The sequence below is a fragment of the Photinus pyralis genome, unplaced genomic scaffold, assembly GCF_008802855.1.
Source record: "Photinus pyralis isolate 1611_PpyrPB1 unplaced genomic scaffold, Ppyr1.3 Ppyr1.4_LG4, whole genome shotgun sequence".
In the NCBI taxonomy this organism is placed as follows: Eukaryota; Metazoa; Arthropoda; class Insecta; order Coleoptera; family Lampyridae; genus Photinus; species Photinus pyralis.
The window spans coordinates 21137569-21152005 of NW_022170511.1; the positions used below are offsets into that span (position 1 = coordinate 21137569).

At 35.6% G+C, this 14437-nt stretch overlaps 1 protein-coding gene across 1 annotated transcript in view; it reads right to left on the bottom strand.

Moving 5' to 3' along the window:
- Positions 1-14437, bottom strand: part of LOC116169437 (sodium channel protein Nach-like) — an 85556-nt gene that overhangs the window by 11379 nt on the left and 59740 nt on the right. The window contains exon 3 of the mRNA XM_031485521.1: positions 7094-7294. Within this exon, the coding sequence (XP_031341381.1) occupies positions 7094-7294 (201 nt within the window). The remainder of the gene's footprint in view (positions 1-7093; positions 7295-14437) is intronic.

The following is a 14437-nucleotide window of genomic DNA, read 5'->3' on the forward strand; positions in this document are numbered from 1 at the left end:
TATTTCCAAATGTACCTTATCTTTCTAAATAAACAATAAAACCACTACGTGATTGTTTAAACAAAATTAAGCAATAAAAATGGTTCTTAAATTAAAGCACATTTGTTTCAAATTCAAATACCATGATCGAAACTGTGATCAATCTCACATTTACGCTCTAGCAATCGCGCCTATGAGAATTCACGTTCGGGATGTTTGCCAAAACAAAAATTACGCCAGGTAAATTCCGTTCGCCTCCTGGTGAGAATGTAGGGCAGTATTTTTTACATCTACATTAAGTTTAGTTCTGAGTCGCAATGGATAAGACTTCTCATACAGGGTCAAACTGTTCAAAAGTTACATTATTCTTGTCTGGCGAGTGAATAATCCGGCGAATCGTGGGGAATGTGTCGTAGAAATAGAAGGGAACTTATTTCGAGAGCAAGTTTCTTCTGAATCTACATTTTCCTTTTGTTGGAAGTTCTTGGCGAGCGCATGTACTAGCAGGGACGAATTTTCATTAAGAGGCAATCTGCCGACAGTTCCAGGTCGAGTATTTCGGGGGTAAATTTACCAAGTGCTTACGCGGGACGAATGTTCCGAAAGTGACTATTTCGGGGTGAATTTTTCGGAGATGATCCTTTTAAAGAATGTTTTACACTATCTTTGAGATATTTTTTCCTCCTACAGTGGCAGCGGCCCCATAGAAATTCCGGAGCCCGTGAGAGTCCGAGTCTTAAACCGTTACGACAAACTGACTCATTAATTAGGCCAGTAGGATTAAAATCCGAAATGGGATGTAATTCCTATTGTGACGAAGAAAATTTAGAAGGAAGGGAAGAATCTAGCATTACGGCTCCAGCTGCTCTCGGTGGTATGGGGGGGTTCGACGAAACTGAAAAAAACTGCTCGGAGAATGTAGGCACCACTAATTTTTGTTTAATTTGGCCGTACAGGAAAAACTAGAACCCTGCTCCTGGTGATCTGGAAATGCAAGACAAATAAGGAGGAGAAAATAGAGAAAAGTAGTGAAATAGGAATATTTTTATTGTAGGGCGAATGGTGGTGAATGAGAAATGGCAGTGGAACGATAACAGGGAATTAAAGCAAAAAAAATCACGGAACGAGATCTCGTCTCACAGTAAGACACAAAAGAGACTAAAATAATTAATTAAACGGATGGTAAGATGACTGAATTAATGAATTAATGGTTTTTTTAAAAATTAAACTTAACGGGCAATCATATGTGAATAACGGTGAATTGGAAGGTGCTTAGCTGTTTTCCTGGCTCCTGAAGTTGTCCAGCGGTTGTTCGGCAGACTCGGTGAGTAGACTAGTGGCTAAGTGTGGGGAAAATAAGGATACGGGAGAGGGTAGAAGGGATCAAATGGAAAAAAATTTGAGGGTATCGAGAGAAGACTGAAGACGGACGACGAACGACGGAAGACGAAGAGTTTGAAGCAGTACGGTACAGGTAGAATAAATAAGAAGGGGAAAAATACAAGGCCCTAAAACAAGACCTAAAATTACAAAGCAAAACTATCACGAAAAGGCTACTTACTAGATGGTGTGGGCCTTAAATGTAGAAACAATATAATATTTTGGGTGCTATAATTGGGTGGTAGTAAATTAAAGCTCGGATCCTAAAAAGGCAACAAAAAAATAGAAACGACACTGAACAACACGGATACTTACAAAAGGGGTTGAAATCCGGCGAGCAAGAGTTAAAATATTTATATTGATTGTACTCGGAAACACAAGTGCGCCTCTCCACTACTCTTGATCCCCAATATAGGGTTTAAAAGGACGGATACTAAATCCTTTTTGTTGAGTAGGGTGACTTTTAAGAGGGTAATATCCCAAAAATTTTTGGATAAAAGCGGCTATAAAAATTTCGCACCTCACAAGCACACTACAGAAAAATTACAATTATCGAAAACGGAAAACGAAACGTAGAAGATTTTGAAAAAAACGAACAGTAATACCAATAATTAAGGAACATAAAAAGTTAGCGGGAAAAGAAGAATAGATTTTTGAAAAGAGCGGGAAAGAATAGCGTAGTTTAGACGAAATACCAACAGATAGCCCTGAAACGAATCAGAGGCGTAACATTGAATAAAAGAGTACACATAAGCTTCGAAAATTAGAAAAGTGAAACCAGTAAGGAAAGAAGAAGCGTTTAAAGCGTGAAAAGGTAAATACAATAAAATTGTAAGAAGAGGGCAAGAATCGAAAGAAGCGAAGAAATCAAAAGAAGAAATTTAAGAAAATTGGTACGCCTATGAGATGAAATTCAAAACAAAATAAACAAATTCCTAACCTAAAAACCAAAATAAATAACGCAAAACTAAATTAAAAATGGACCTGTAACACTATAAAAGGTTTTGTTGTTTTAATAGCTTCATTTGTTGCCCAATATGACTACCCTAGTACCCTTCTTCCCGGTGGAGCTGTGTTTAAGAGGTGGGGGGCGAGAAAGGGCTAAAAATGTGCCTACACAAAGGGCTTAGATCTTGTAAAAGACTCATAATACGCAAAACATAGTCCCATTAAAAGTTTTAGAGTATTAAATTCTGCAATGAATGAGACCAGACGCATATTTTGGGACCACTCGTTCCCATATATCGAAGTTGTACAAATAGTTTGCTTTTAACCCCGTTCCTACGTCCAAGGTACCAGCTCCACAGTCCCTTCTTTCCACAATTTTCTGCAAATGCAACAAAAGGGGTGTGCAGGTGGTTGGTCGGAAAGCTGGGATTAAGTGCCCAATTGTTTATGTTTACTGCAAGGAAAACTCCTGCACTAACTTCCTGTAACCAGCCGCAATTGACAAACCAGCTGTCGAACAAGATCTGGACTGCATATATGGAGCTTTGAGGTGCCGAGCGCTCCAAAGAGAATTAAACGCCTGTAAATTTTTCTTCCCTTTTCTCTATACTTTTACGTATAAATGTTGTTATTTGGAAATATAATTAATAGACCGGGAGGCAGCGTACATAGTAACTAAACCATAAGCGACAAAAAATTCGACAATACAGGCTGAAAGTACGTTGAAAACTAATAATAAAATCACTCGTCTGCCAGTCGTAAGTGGCAGCATTAACTTGGGGCGGCGCTGAATAGGTGACTTCTTTAGGTGATCAACTAAATTACCAAACTATAAGGGTCACGGAAAAGATTTGTATCAAGAAATCCCATTTTTTCCATAGTTTTCAAATATGCTATGGCAGACGATTTCAAGTGCAGCGTTGGTAGCGAAAGACGCCCTCCAATGTAGGGAAAAACACCCCTGAACTAAACCATGAGGACCGTATAAAAATTATACATAAAAAATTCCTCTTTTTGTCACTACTTTAAAATATATCCTGGCAGACGATATTAAGTGTAGCTTTAATAGTGGCAGACGTCTTAGAAGTTAAAAAATTTAGGTATAGTAAATCCCAGCGAGTGCGAGCGTGTGAGAGATAAGCGCGCGAGAGCACAACGAACAGAGATAGCTATAGATTTACGCACCGCTTGGAGTTACCAAACGAATTAAATTAGGGAAAATAATAAATTGTTTATTTCGCGATAAGATTGTCGGTATTTCTTGAATTCTTCTCAGACTGAGAAACAGAAAACTTGAAGAGAAAAGAAGATAGATCTTCAGCTCGTTCTAAACTATCCTCTGACTCCAGTTCCGTTGTCTCTACGCAACATTGATGGGTCGATGATTAAAATCGACAAGTTTGTTTTGCTGAAACTTTTTCGGAAGTATGATTTCTTCAAGTGCTCCTAGTCCATCGCCAGTTGTAAATGTTGTTTTAATCGACGGATTATTTTTTTTGCATCTTTTAAAAGATCTCCGGTAAACCTTTGAGCGATTTTCTGAACACATCCTCGGCAAGATTTGTGCTGTGTCAGCGAGAGAAGTACATCTTACTTTTGACAGACAGTTACTCCTTTCATGAAGGACGCAGAACATGATCGTTGGGATCAAAATAAGGAAAGATTACAATCCTACTCAATTTCTCTTTCCACTCAGAAGCAGCCTGCAAATTTCATAAAACTACTTCGCAATGATAGCTCAAAGCGTCTCTTATAGATTTTTATACCGTTCATAGGCAAAAAAGACCTGTTGCGCTTTACTTGAAAGGAAAGTTGTGTTTGCCACATATGAAGATAAGTGCTATAAATTTGTGACAAGGGAAGATGATGTGGTAAAAATTGAATTGTGCTGCAGCCACTAAGAGGTAGATTCTCGAATAATTTACCATCTTGGTAAACTACCAACAAGTAGCGAATTCATTATTAGCGCTTGCGATATGGATATTGCTGTTATTGCTTTGGGAAATGTAAAATTGACGCTACCATCAAGGTATAGATGGAAGTAGGTCTCTTTTCCAATAACACACAGAAATTCATAAATCTTCGAGAGATGTTCGTGAATTTGGGTGTTGATGTGTGTAACGTGCAGGGTAATGCGTTACCGGGTTCCCACGCATTTACCGGATGTATGACTTGTGTAAGGTCCTCATGGTTTAGTTGATCGCAATTTGGGCGAATGCCACCGAATAATGTCTGAGTTTCTACAATCCGTTTGATTGAAGTGGATGGAACTATGTGAATCAGAAGTTTAGAATCAAATGGTTTGAAAGATCTCAGTAGTCAGTATCCTATCGCTATCTCTCGCGCGCTTATCTCTCACACGCTCGCACTCGCTGGGATTTACTATACCTAAATTTCTTAACTTCTAAGACGTCTGCCACTATTAAAGCTACACTTAATATCGCCAGGATATATTTTAAAGTAGTGACAAAAAGAGGAATTTTTTATGTATAATTTTTATACGGTCCTCATGGTTTACTTCAGGGGTGCTTTTCCCTACATTGGAGGGCGTCTTTCGCTACCAACGCTGCACTTGAAATCGTCTGCCATAGCATATTTGAAAACTATGGAAAAAATGGGATTTCTTGATACAAATCTTTTCCGTGACCCTTATAGTTTGGTAATTTAGTTGATCACCTAAAGAAGTCACCTATTCAGCGCCGCCCCAAGTTAATGCTGCCACTTACGACTGGCAGACGAGTGATTTTATTATTAGTTTTCAACGTACTTTCAGCCTGTATTGTCGAATTTTTTGTCGCTTATGGTTTAGTTACTATGTACGCTGCCTCCCGGTCTATAATCATCCCTTATTGTTGAAGAATGGTGTTTCAATATTAGTACAAATGAGCGGTATGGTACCATGTTTAAAATAGTGTAAACACGTCCTTCACATATATGCAAAATTTATTCAACTTCTGGCGGTCCATGCAGAATTTAATGCCCTAAAACTTTTAATGGGACAATGTATTCGATATTGTGAGTATTTTACAAGATATAACCGTAAAACCGCAAAAATATCCTTTTCGTATGTACATCCGCCCATAAGCACAACTCCGCCGGGAGGGGGATTCGAAAAAAATTAAAGTACAAAGCGAGCTTTAAAGTTGGATATCAGTCAGAAGTTCATTAATGTCAAACATTTAATTACACACTACTAAATTACAATTTCAACCAAACCTTAGCAAAAAAAACCCACAATAAAATTATTCTTTGTCTGAAACCCATCTCATCTCTGCACTAAAGCAAAAAATTAGTTAAATAAAAAGTTAATTAACCCCAATTTGATTAATTTGCTTTAGTTGCAACTAAACGACGAGACATCTGGGTTTTAATATTTCCGAAAAAATTCAACCTTGCAAATGTGATTACGCTTCTTCGTCCTTTCAGTAAATTACTGTGTGAATATTTTCTTTTGTTTATAACATTTACAGAAATTCTACGTCATTAATAGAGAAACAGAATTTATTTATTTTATTTATTTATTTTGCCTTTATTTTTGAGTGGGCGGGGTTTCAGCCAAGGCTGCTCTACCAACCCAACCCACTATACATTTACAAAATATCCATGCCCGAACCCGGATTCGAACCAGGGACCCTAGCACCACAGTCCAGCTTCAACTGAACTGCGCCACACGTTTAACCAAATATAAGCCCACTGAAATCCCTTTACTTTAAAAAGATATCAGCAGCTGGATAACTGCGTAATAGACAAGTAGGTACCTATATTCAAAATTATTAAAAATGGTTGGTTCCCAAAGTAATCAGAAAACGACATAATTAGTTGTGGAAAATGTATTATACCCTAAATCTCTACAAGAGCTTGAAATAAATCGCATTTAATGATGATAAATAATAAAGTTAGATAGGCCTATTTTCAGTAATTACAACGTTTTTCCACCCCTTTGATTCAGAATGACGTTGAAACCCCTAAACAAATTGTGATATTAAGGTACTAAAGTGTAATTCCATTTTCGCAACGACAATAATTATTTAATCTTTTTAAGTCTTAATAAATACCTAAGTTAATTACCAATGGGCCCGTACTGAAAATCCTAAGTGGATCGTAAACTGGGTTCTATCGTTTTAAAAGGCCATTAAAGTCGATTTAATATCAAACACCGTGCCAAACAAGCTGTCGAATAAAAAGTTGATTTTCACGCTTAAACTTTCATATTATCCTTTTCGATTAATTTAAAAATAAACCTCTCTCTCGCTTCCATTTTTCACGTAATCTGGAAAAAATTGAAAAGGAATTTAGGAACGATCGATGGATTCCCAACCTTTCACTCGAATTTTATTTGTGAATGAACACGTTTTGTTTTCGGAAAGGTAACAAAATCTGAACGTGCGTATAAAGTAATAAAACGCTTTTATCGGGGGTGTAAATATGCCGTATACATCATTGAACTATAAAAATAAAACAAACCTCTTTGATGTTCCCATAATACGTATACGCGCGTCAATATTTGCAAATATTGTGAAAAGCGCAAAAATGGAAAGAAAACGTAAACGGAAATCTCGAGATAAAGTACCTTTAGATGATGTTTAACGACATTTTCGAATACAATTTTATTACGTTGTGTCGCATGTTTACACATGAATCGTTTTGTGAAAACGGACACATTTGTAATGAAAGCTTGCAGCTTTACAAAAGCTTATCTATTGCATTTGGCCTGCAGCGAAATTACCTACCGAAAATATGCATTTTAAAATTGTGTTTCCAGTTACAAAATTTTATTGGTGCTTACCTTTTTATGTAATTTTGGATGTTTTCCTTACTACTGGGCACACTTTGACATAACGTAACTGCTGGGAACGCCAAATCCCAGTTGTGAAAATCGGTATCCAAACCCGTTATTGTTGGGTTCGTTTGGAATTTCTCCCACAAGCTTACTATTATAACCATAGTTGTAACAGCCCCAATCGACACGCAGCAGAACCACATAACTCTGCAAAAAACGTTTTTATTTATGATTGTTTTTATTTTTTTGAATTTGTTGTCAGAATTATAGCATAATTCAGAATAGGGCAAAGATATAAGTGTTTCATTTGATTTCGGTACCATCCTAACCGAAGAGAGCGCCCTGCAGAGCATTTTTAGTGTAGGATTTCATTGACGAACCAAAAAGCAACGTGTGGTAACAAAACCTGTGAAATTTTAGAAAGATCCTAAATTAAAGGAAATTTCCTGCTTTCGTTATGAAGGCAACGAAACAAGTCGAAATTATTACGCTGTATGTACCTCTGACACATAATATCTATTTCTCAAGCACTTTCTTTGCTTTATGATCCACTTCAAAATGTCAGCAGGCTATGCAATAAAATTATCGTTAGTGAACGTTAAAGGGAAATTTATATAAATTCCTTGCAATTCTAAAAATACCCCCGGAATAGTCTCATAGCGATTTTAATAGAAGGTACGAATTTAGTTAATTCTCAGAATATATTAGGTTTCGTGGTGATATTTCAGGAATAACATAAGAAGAAGCTATCTGTTCAAGGCAATCTGTGTATAAGTTGGTACTGTATATTGCCCAAAAAACGACCATATGATTTCCTTTGAAAGAAAAAGAAACTGCACTGTCGTTTATTAGTGTTTCATAAACCACAAAAAAATATAGTCTAGTGGTTTCTAACACTAACTTCTTCCTAGATTTACTAGTGATACGTTAGTGTTCAATAAAAGAGCTTTATTAATCTACCATTTTACTACTAACGATAAATATGCTACACGTTTGCAGTATACGGTCTCTTCTACAAAAAGGACCCAAGGCTATATCGACTTTTATTATAATTTAATCATTAACAAACCCCATACATTATTAAATAGGGCACCTTGGCAAAAGACAAATTTTTTTATTTACATGTTCTGAAGCCACTGACATTTTTTTAAATTGCTTTTACGAAATTTTTGTAAAAATGTAAAAAATAAGACGGTGCTCCTGCCCATAACGCCAATATATTAGTACAAGTTGTTTGAACGAAATGTTTGAGCAGAACTAGATAGGTACTCATTCAATTGTACCCTCGTTCTTCGGATTGAACGCCGCTCGATTTCCTCCTGTGAGTCAATTAAAAGACAAGGTTTAACAGCATTGCTTCAAACCGCAGATGAGGTAAAAGACCGAATTGGAGAAGCTATTCCAGACATTCGCGATGGTTTATGCAATGAGATTATAGATCTTCAGAGATTTGTTGCCATTTGGAGTCTCCATCGAAAGATTATGTTGATTTTTGAGATTATATAATGAATTTTGGTCGATAGAATTGATCGGCGGATTTATTCACGTAATTTGATTTGTAGATTATTTAAATGAATCTAATTATTTCTTTGAGATTTTGATTAATTTCGTCCAACTAATAAAATTGGTTAACTTATTTGCGATTTTTAATTCGATTTGCGTTTTTGAAAGTTCCAAAAAAAATGGTTGACTTCTAAAAAAGCCCTGTCAATAGTTGAAGTTACCCTTAACGAAATAGTCGCCACCACCAACGATATGTGACAGAGTTAGGTCCTACGCAACTCACGAAGAAGAGTGTAGATCTAATAAATAACGAAATCACCACGAGGACTGGTGTGCCATTAGCCGTTTTATCGGTTTTTGAGAAGGACGAGCCAGGTCTTCTGTCCATCCGGATTCCTGAACTGCAATTGGTGTCATGCGATTTTTTTATAAAGTTAGAATTTTGGAAATTTTTTTAGGGGCGTGCATTGTTGTAGGTTGGCTGTAAAGAGTACACAGGGTGAGTATTTAAATTCTACAGCTTAATGACTTCATAATCTGTTCCGGAAGCCTCGGCGTCATGATGTCGAAGTAAGCTAAATTAGTATTATCTGTTCCAAACCGCAAAGTAAGGATTAGATCGTCGTATACATTGTTAGTAAAGAAGTAATTCAGTCGAATTCCAGTGGGTGGATTTCTTAAGGAACAGTTTTTCCGTACGCAGGGTACAGCGATTTCATTAATATAGATCTTGAGCAAAACACAGTTCACTTGCTCGCTGGATGCCATCTTGAAAAAAGCGTTAGTTAACTCACAAAGAATAGGTAGGGATTAGTCTGGAATAGTTTTAGAAATATTCTGCGCGACCAGGTAGTGGTGCAAAAGAAAATTCTCTGAGCCTTCGACCTTGCGTTACGGGAGCACTAGTTGTATTGCTCAAAATTTGTTTTCTGGTTCTGAACAAAGAAGAGTATCAATTTCGGTTGTCGAGATTACCAGACCGAAGGTTGCCATTTTTTCTGGCATTGGTTTGAAACATTAATTTAACGCGAATTTTTCAAAATGTTTACAATAAAAAAAAGGTAAACAACCGGAAGCAGAAGAAATTTCTCCGGCCAAGTTTCCCGTACTTAAAGGTGTCATTTGAGCTTACGCCTACAGAAATTATTTGTGCCAGTAAAAAAAGAAAAAAAGTTTAAGCCAAACTTGTGTGTTTAGTCGTGGAAATAAGCATAGACAACTGGCGGTGTAGTGTTTTACGCTATAAAGAACTATAATTATAACATCCCATACCCATTTCTTATGTATTACCTATAATCGGAAAACAGAGATTGTATACAATAAAATTTGAAGGGAGCACAGTCTCTTACATAAATGGCGAGATGCAATTATAGTGTCCATCAGTAAACCCGCGGAAAAAAACAAGCTAACAACAAGTTATAGCCCATCGAAACACACATACACACAAGAATAAGCCACTAACATCTATAAAAAAAGAGGCTTTTTGCCAACTTTTAGCTAATTTTGTGAAGTATAGAGCGGGTATAATGGATAAGGGTGGTGAGAGTTACTGAAGAGAGCATAGGAACTAGGGTAGTGCAATATGAAATTAGATAATTAGAGAATAATCAGAAATTAAACGAAATGGGGATCGAAAATAAAGAAAAATTTCAAAAATTCAACTGTAAACTGACACCAACTTAAAACTTAAAATAAATTTACAACTTTACATCATTGCTTGTTTTCTCGTTCTCTATAAAATTATCCCAAAAAGGGATGCATTGTAATTTCGGTTTATGATGTACAGAACAAATCCGAATAAATTTTATTTAAGACATTTTTCGATAGAGGCAATATTTATAGAAAGTAAAATAATTAATTTTTACGATGTGTCACTAAATTAATCCTAGACGCCACAAAAATGATTTTTGTATTATTTTCTTTTAATGATGCTGTATGGCTAACAATAAAACAAAAAGGCTACATTTTTCCGTTTGTAGGTACTCAATAATTGGTGTTCAAAAATCTTTTGAAAACATTTTTGTTTCGCACCAACCCATTCCAATTCAGCGAACAGTCCATCAACTGTGCTCTAATTATTCAATCTCTGGTGGTTGAAAGGGTTCAATTTTGTAATAGGTAAAATAGGCATAAAATAGAATCTAATGTATCTTTTACAGTGACATGGTTCCAGCGCCCAAGGCACTCTTCATACCTTCGTACCTCTTCAACGAACTTGATGGTAAAATGACGATTACAAATTACAGGCACCAGATTATAAATTAGGTGTTCCAACGCTCTATAGTATTAATTATCGTTTAATCAATCAAAGTGAGAAAACCACTGAGTATTATAGCGAATGTATTTGAAAAAGTTTTAAACTTTTATTACCTCCCAATGCTTTAAATCAAAGCCAAAGTTCCGCAACGTTATTAAGGATCTCAAAAAAAAAACTAGGTGGGAAGTTGCTTTCATAAAGCATATTTTAAATCAAAAATCTGTTTGATGTTGGAAAAAGGAATCCGAATATAAAATTAAAATAATAACACAACAAAAGTTATATCTACTTCAAAAAATTTCAACGAAATCGATTTTACATGTAGATTTTATTATGCCCTTTATGCGATTCGAAATATACGTTTGGATGCCTATAAATTACCTTATTTAATGCAGTAAACAAGCTTATTTTATATATTATTTCGTTTTTTTTCAAGATTTCTAACGTGAATAAGAAATTATAATGCGAAATTTACATACTTTTCAACGAGAGGCCGTCCTTCTTCCGCGATGTATCGGACGCCATGTAAAGTGGAATGCTCGAAGAATAATTTTGCTTGTACACTCCAGCTTGTGCGTAACAACTGATATTTTGGTTTAGCATTTTTGCTTCTTTGGCGAATCCTATGATTTATAAACATAGCCTGTCGCCGGCAACTTATTGAACCGCCAGCTTTCAGTATAATAATGTACTGTACGTTATACCGTAAATAATAAATGTTGTATTATGGAACTAACAATGGAACACAATGGGTGTTTGCTATTGATATCCAGTATCGTGTTAGATTGAAAATGTGATACAATTGTATTACGCGATGCGACAAAGGAAAGTACTGCCCCAATCGACTTTTCCATTTTGCGTTGTTACACCTTAAAACGTGTGCGGCTTCAATTCGGAAAGTGTAATAAACATACGTGATTGATAACTTACAAAAGTCTCGAAAGTTTACAGCGTTTGAAATAACCCATTCATCAAACAAATCAAAGAATGGTAAGCCTAAAAATAATTCTCCGATGAAAATCTACATTTCGAAATGTAGGTACCGACGCTGGAATTCCGCGACAAAACAATATATCCAAGTGGAGCGCGGAAACCGTAATAATATAATAGCAGAAATTTGGAGGTACCAAATTACTTTAATGGAAAGCGTGGTAATTAAACAAATGTTAAATGGGGGTAATAAATATTTTTACGAGATTTGTTAAAGTTTTTCTAGATTATATTAGCTATATATATATACGGAGTTAAAGTGATGTTAACTATTAATATTGTAGACGCCTTTCGCTGTCGCCCTTAAAGGGGAAACATTTATTGGGGGATTTTTCTTTACAACACATAACTCAACTTGATGAATTAACAGACGGGAACCTTTTAAACCATATTAAAGGTAAACCGCAATAAATCAATTGAGAAATAGTTGGAACAGGAGCGGGACACGCAGTTTGCATTTCCTGGTTTTACTATATTGAAAGTGATGATTTGTGAAGGATTATATAACATTTTTATGGCCACTTTGGAGGCCATTTTGTGTAAAATTATTGCCAATGAACAAAATCTGTTTAGGGACCATAGTGATGTTAAGTTCTTTTAAAGCCCACTTTGTAGGTCTACTATAGTACTTCTTATTCATTATCATAAAAATTTGTTGTACATTATAACGTGCCCTTTAAAAAAAAGGTTTATAATTGATCCTTAACTTTTCAAATTTCTCAGCCGCAAGATTCAACTTTCCAGAATCACGTTTGAAGATTCAACGACCGGACTTAAACCATAAGCTTCAAGGTAAGGTCTTAAGTATTGAGCTTCTGAATTTAAGCATCCATACCTTTAATATTCAAGATAAAAGCTTCAAGTTGTATTCAAGCGAGTTGTCAAATTCAAACTGCAAAAGAAGCCCAAAAATCAAGAAACGTGGTACAAGATTTAAGACTTTCAAATTCCAGTTTCAAGTTTTAAAGGTTAAACTTCAAGCTCCCGTTTTAAGACGTGAATTGCAAGGATCAAGTTTCAAGAATCACGTTTCAATATCAACGCTTCGCTCTCAAACGCTTCAAAATATAAAAACTCTAAATACTAAATAACAAGTTGAAAATTCCAATTATATGGTTTATCCCGGCTTTGTGGTTCAATGGTAGAGCGTTGGGCTATAAATCCAGAGGTCGGGTGTTCGAACCTGGGTTGAGGTGAATTCTTCATCAATGACAGAGATGGGAATTACCTTAGGCCAGTTTTGAACATTCTGCCGACTACTCCGAATTAGGTTTTCCTAATTCGTAAAGTAAATACCGGAGTATTATAAAACAACTTAAGACCTTCTGCAGAGGCCCCTCTAAAAAGCATCGTGCCGGCCACTCTGTAATTGGGCGCAAGCCTGTTGAGGGCCCAGGACAAGAGAAGGATAATAAATAAATAAATAAATAAATCCCGAAGTTCAAACTTTTCAAGTTTCCCGATTCAAGCTTAAAGATTCCAGGTTCATGATCAAAGCTCCAAGAAAAAGGGTTCCAGCTTCAAAACACAAATTTCAGTCTCAAGACAACTTCAAAATTCAGGATTTTCGAAGGTTCACGGTTTAAGGATAAAAGCTACTAACTGTTTAAGCTTCTTCAGTCAGCATTCAAAATGCAAGGTTCAAGGTACTTGAGAACGAACATTTAAAGGACAAAGGGACAATTTTACATTTTGCCAAAGAAAGAAAGATGATAATGAGAATCAGATGCTTTTAAATGAAAGAAATAAGTAAAGAACATAGAAAGCTACTAATAGCGAGCTGGAAAAAAATGTATAAAAAATATAAGAACATACAGACGACCAGATGCGTTCTTGAATCATTTTATGGTAGGAATCAAAGTGGTGCAACTAATTTCGAAAAACAAAAGAACAAGAAACAGAAGGGCGAATGGAATAATAAGACTAAGAAGAATAAAAAAGATAAACAAACCCGTGAAAGAGAAACGAAAAAAGGACAAATAGACTGAGAAAAAATTAAACAACTGTTAAACAAAGCAACAAAGGAATGTAATAAAATAGTAAAAAAAGGAAGATAGGAATCGTTTGATAGCGAAAGCCAAAGGGAGAAAGAAGTAAACTAAGATAAGACATGCTTACAAAAGAAATAACAGAAGCAAGACACATATGCATGATTAAAGCGCATTTTTGGTAATACAGGTCAGTATTTTATTAGCGAAGTTTAAAATTATCGATCTCACGAATAATTTTGGCTGCGTTAAATGATTAATTTTATTTAATTTCAATTCAGGGTTTCATTTTGTAAAACAAACCACAAAGTAAATAATTAAGTTTTTATACTGGTAGCGCTATCTAACGGTAAAATTATAGCACCTCCGAAAACCATATCGAAATTATTTTCTTAAATTATCGATCTCACAAATAATGTAACACAAAATAGACTATCTACACTATAGGAGAAAACGTTTAGTGAAATTTTGAAGTCTCTAGTTATTGTAGTTGTTGAGATCTCACCCGGGCAGCCGGCCGGCCAGCCATAACGAATATAATAGCGTATTTTTTTCAAAAGATATACAGAAGAACTACCGAAACAAAGAAACCTTTATCAAGGAGTACGATAC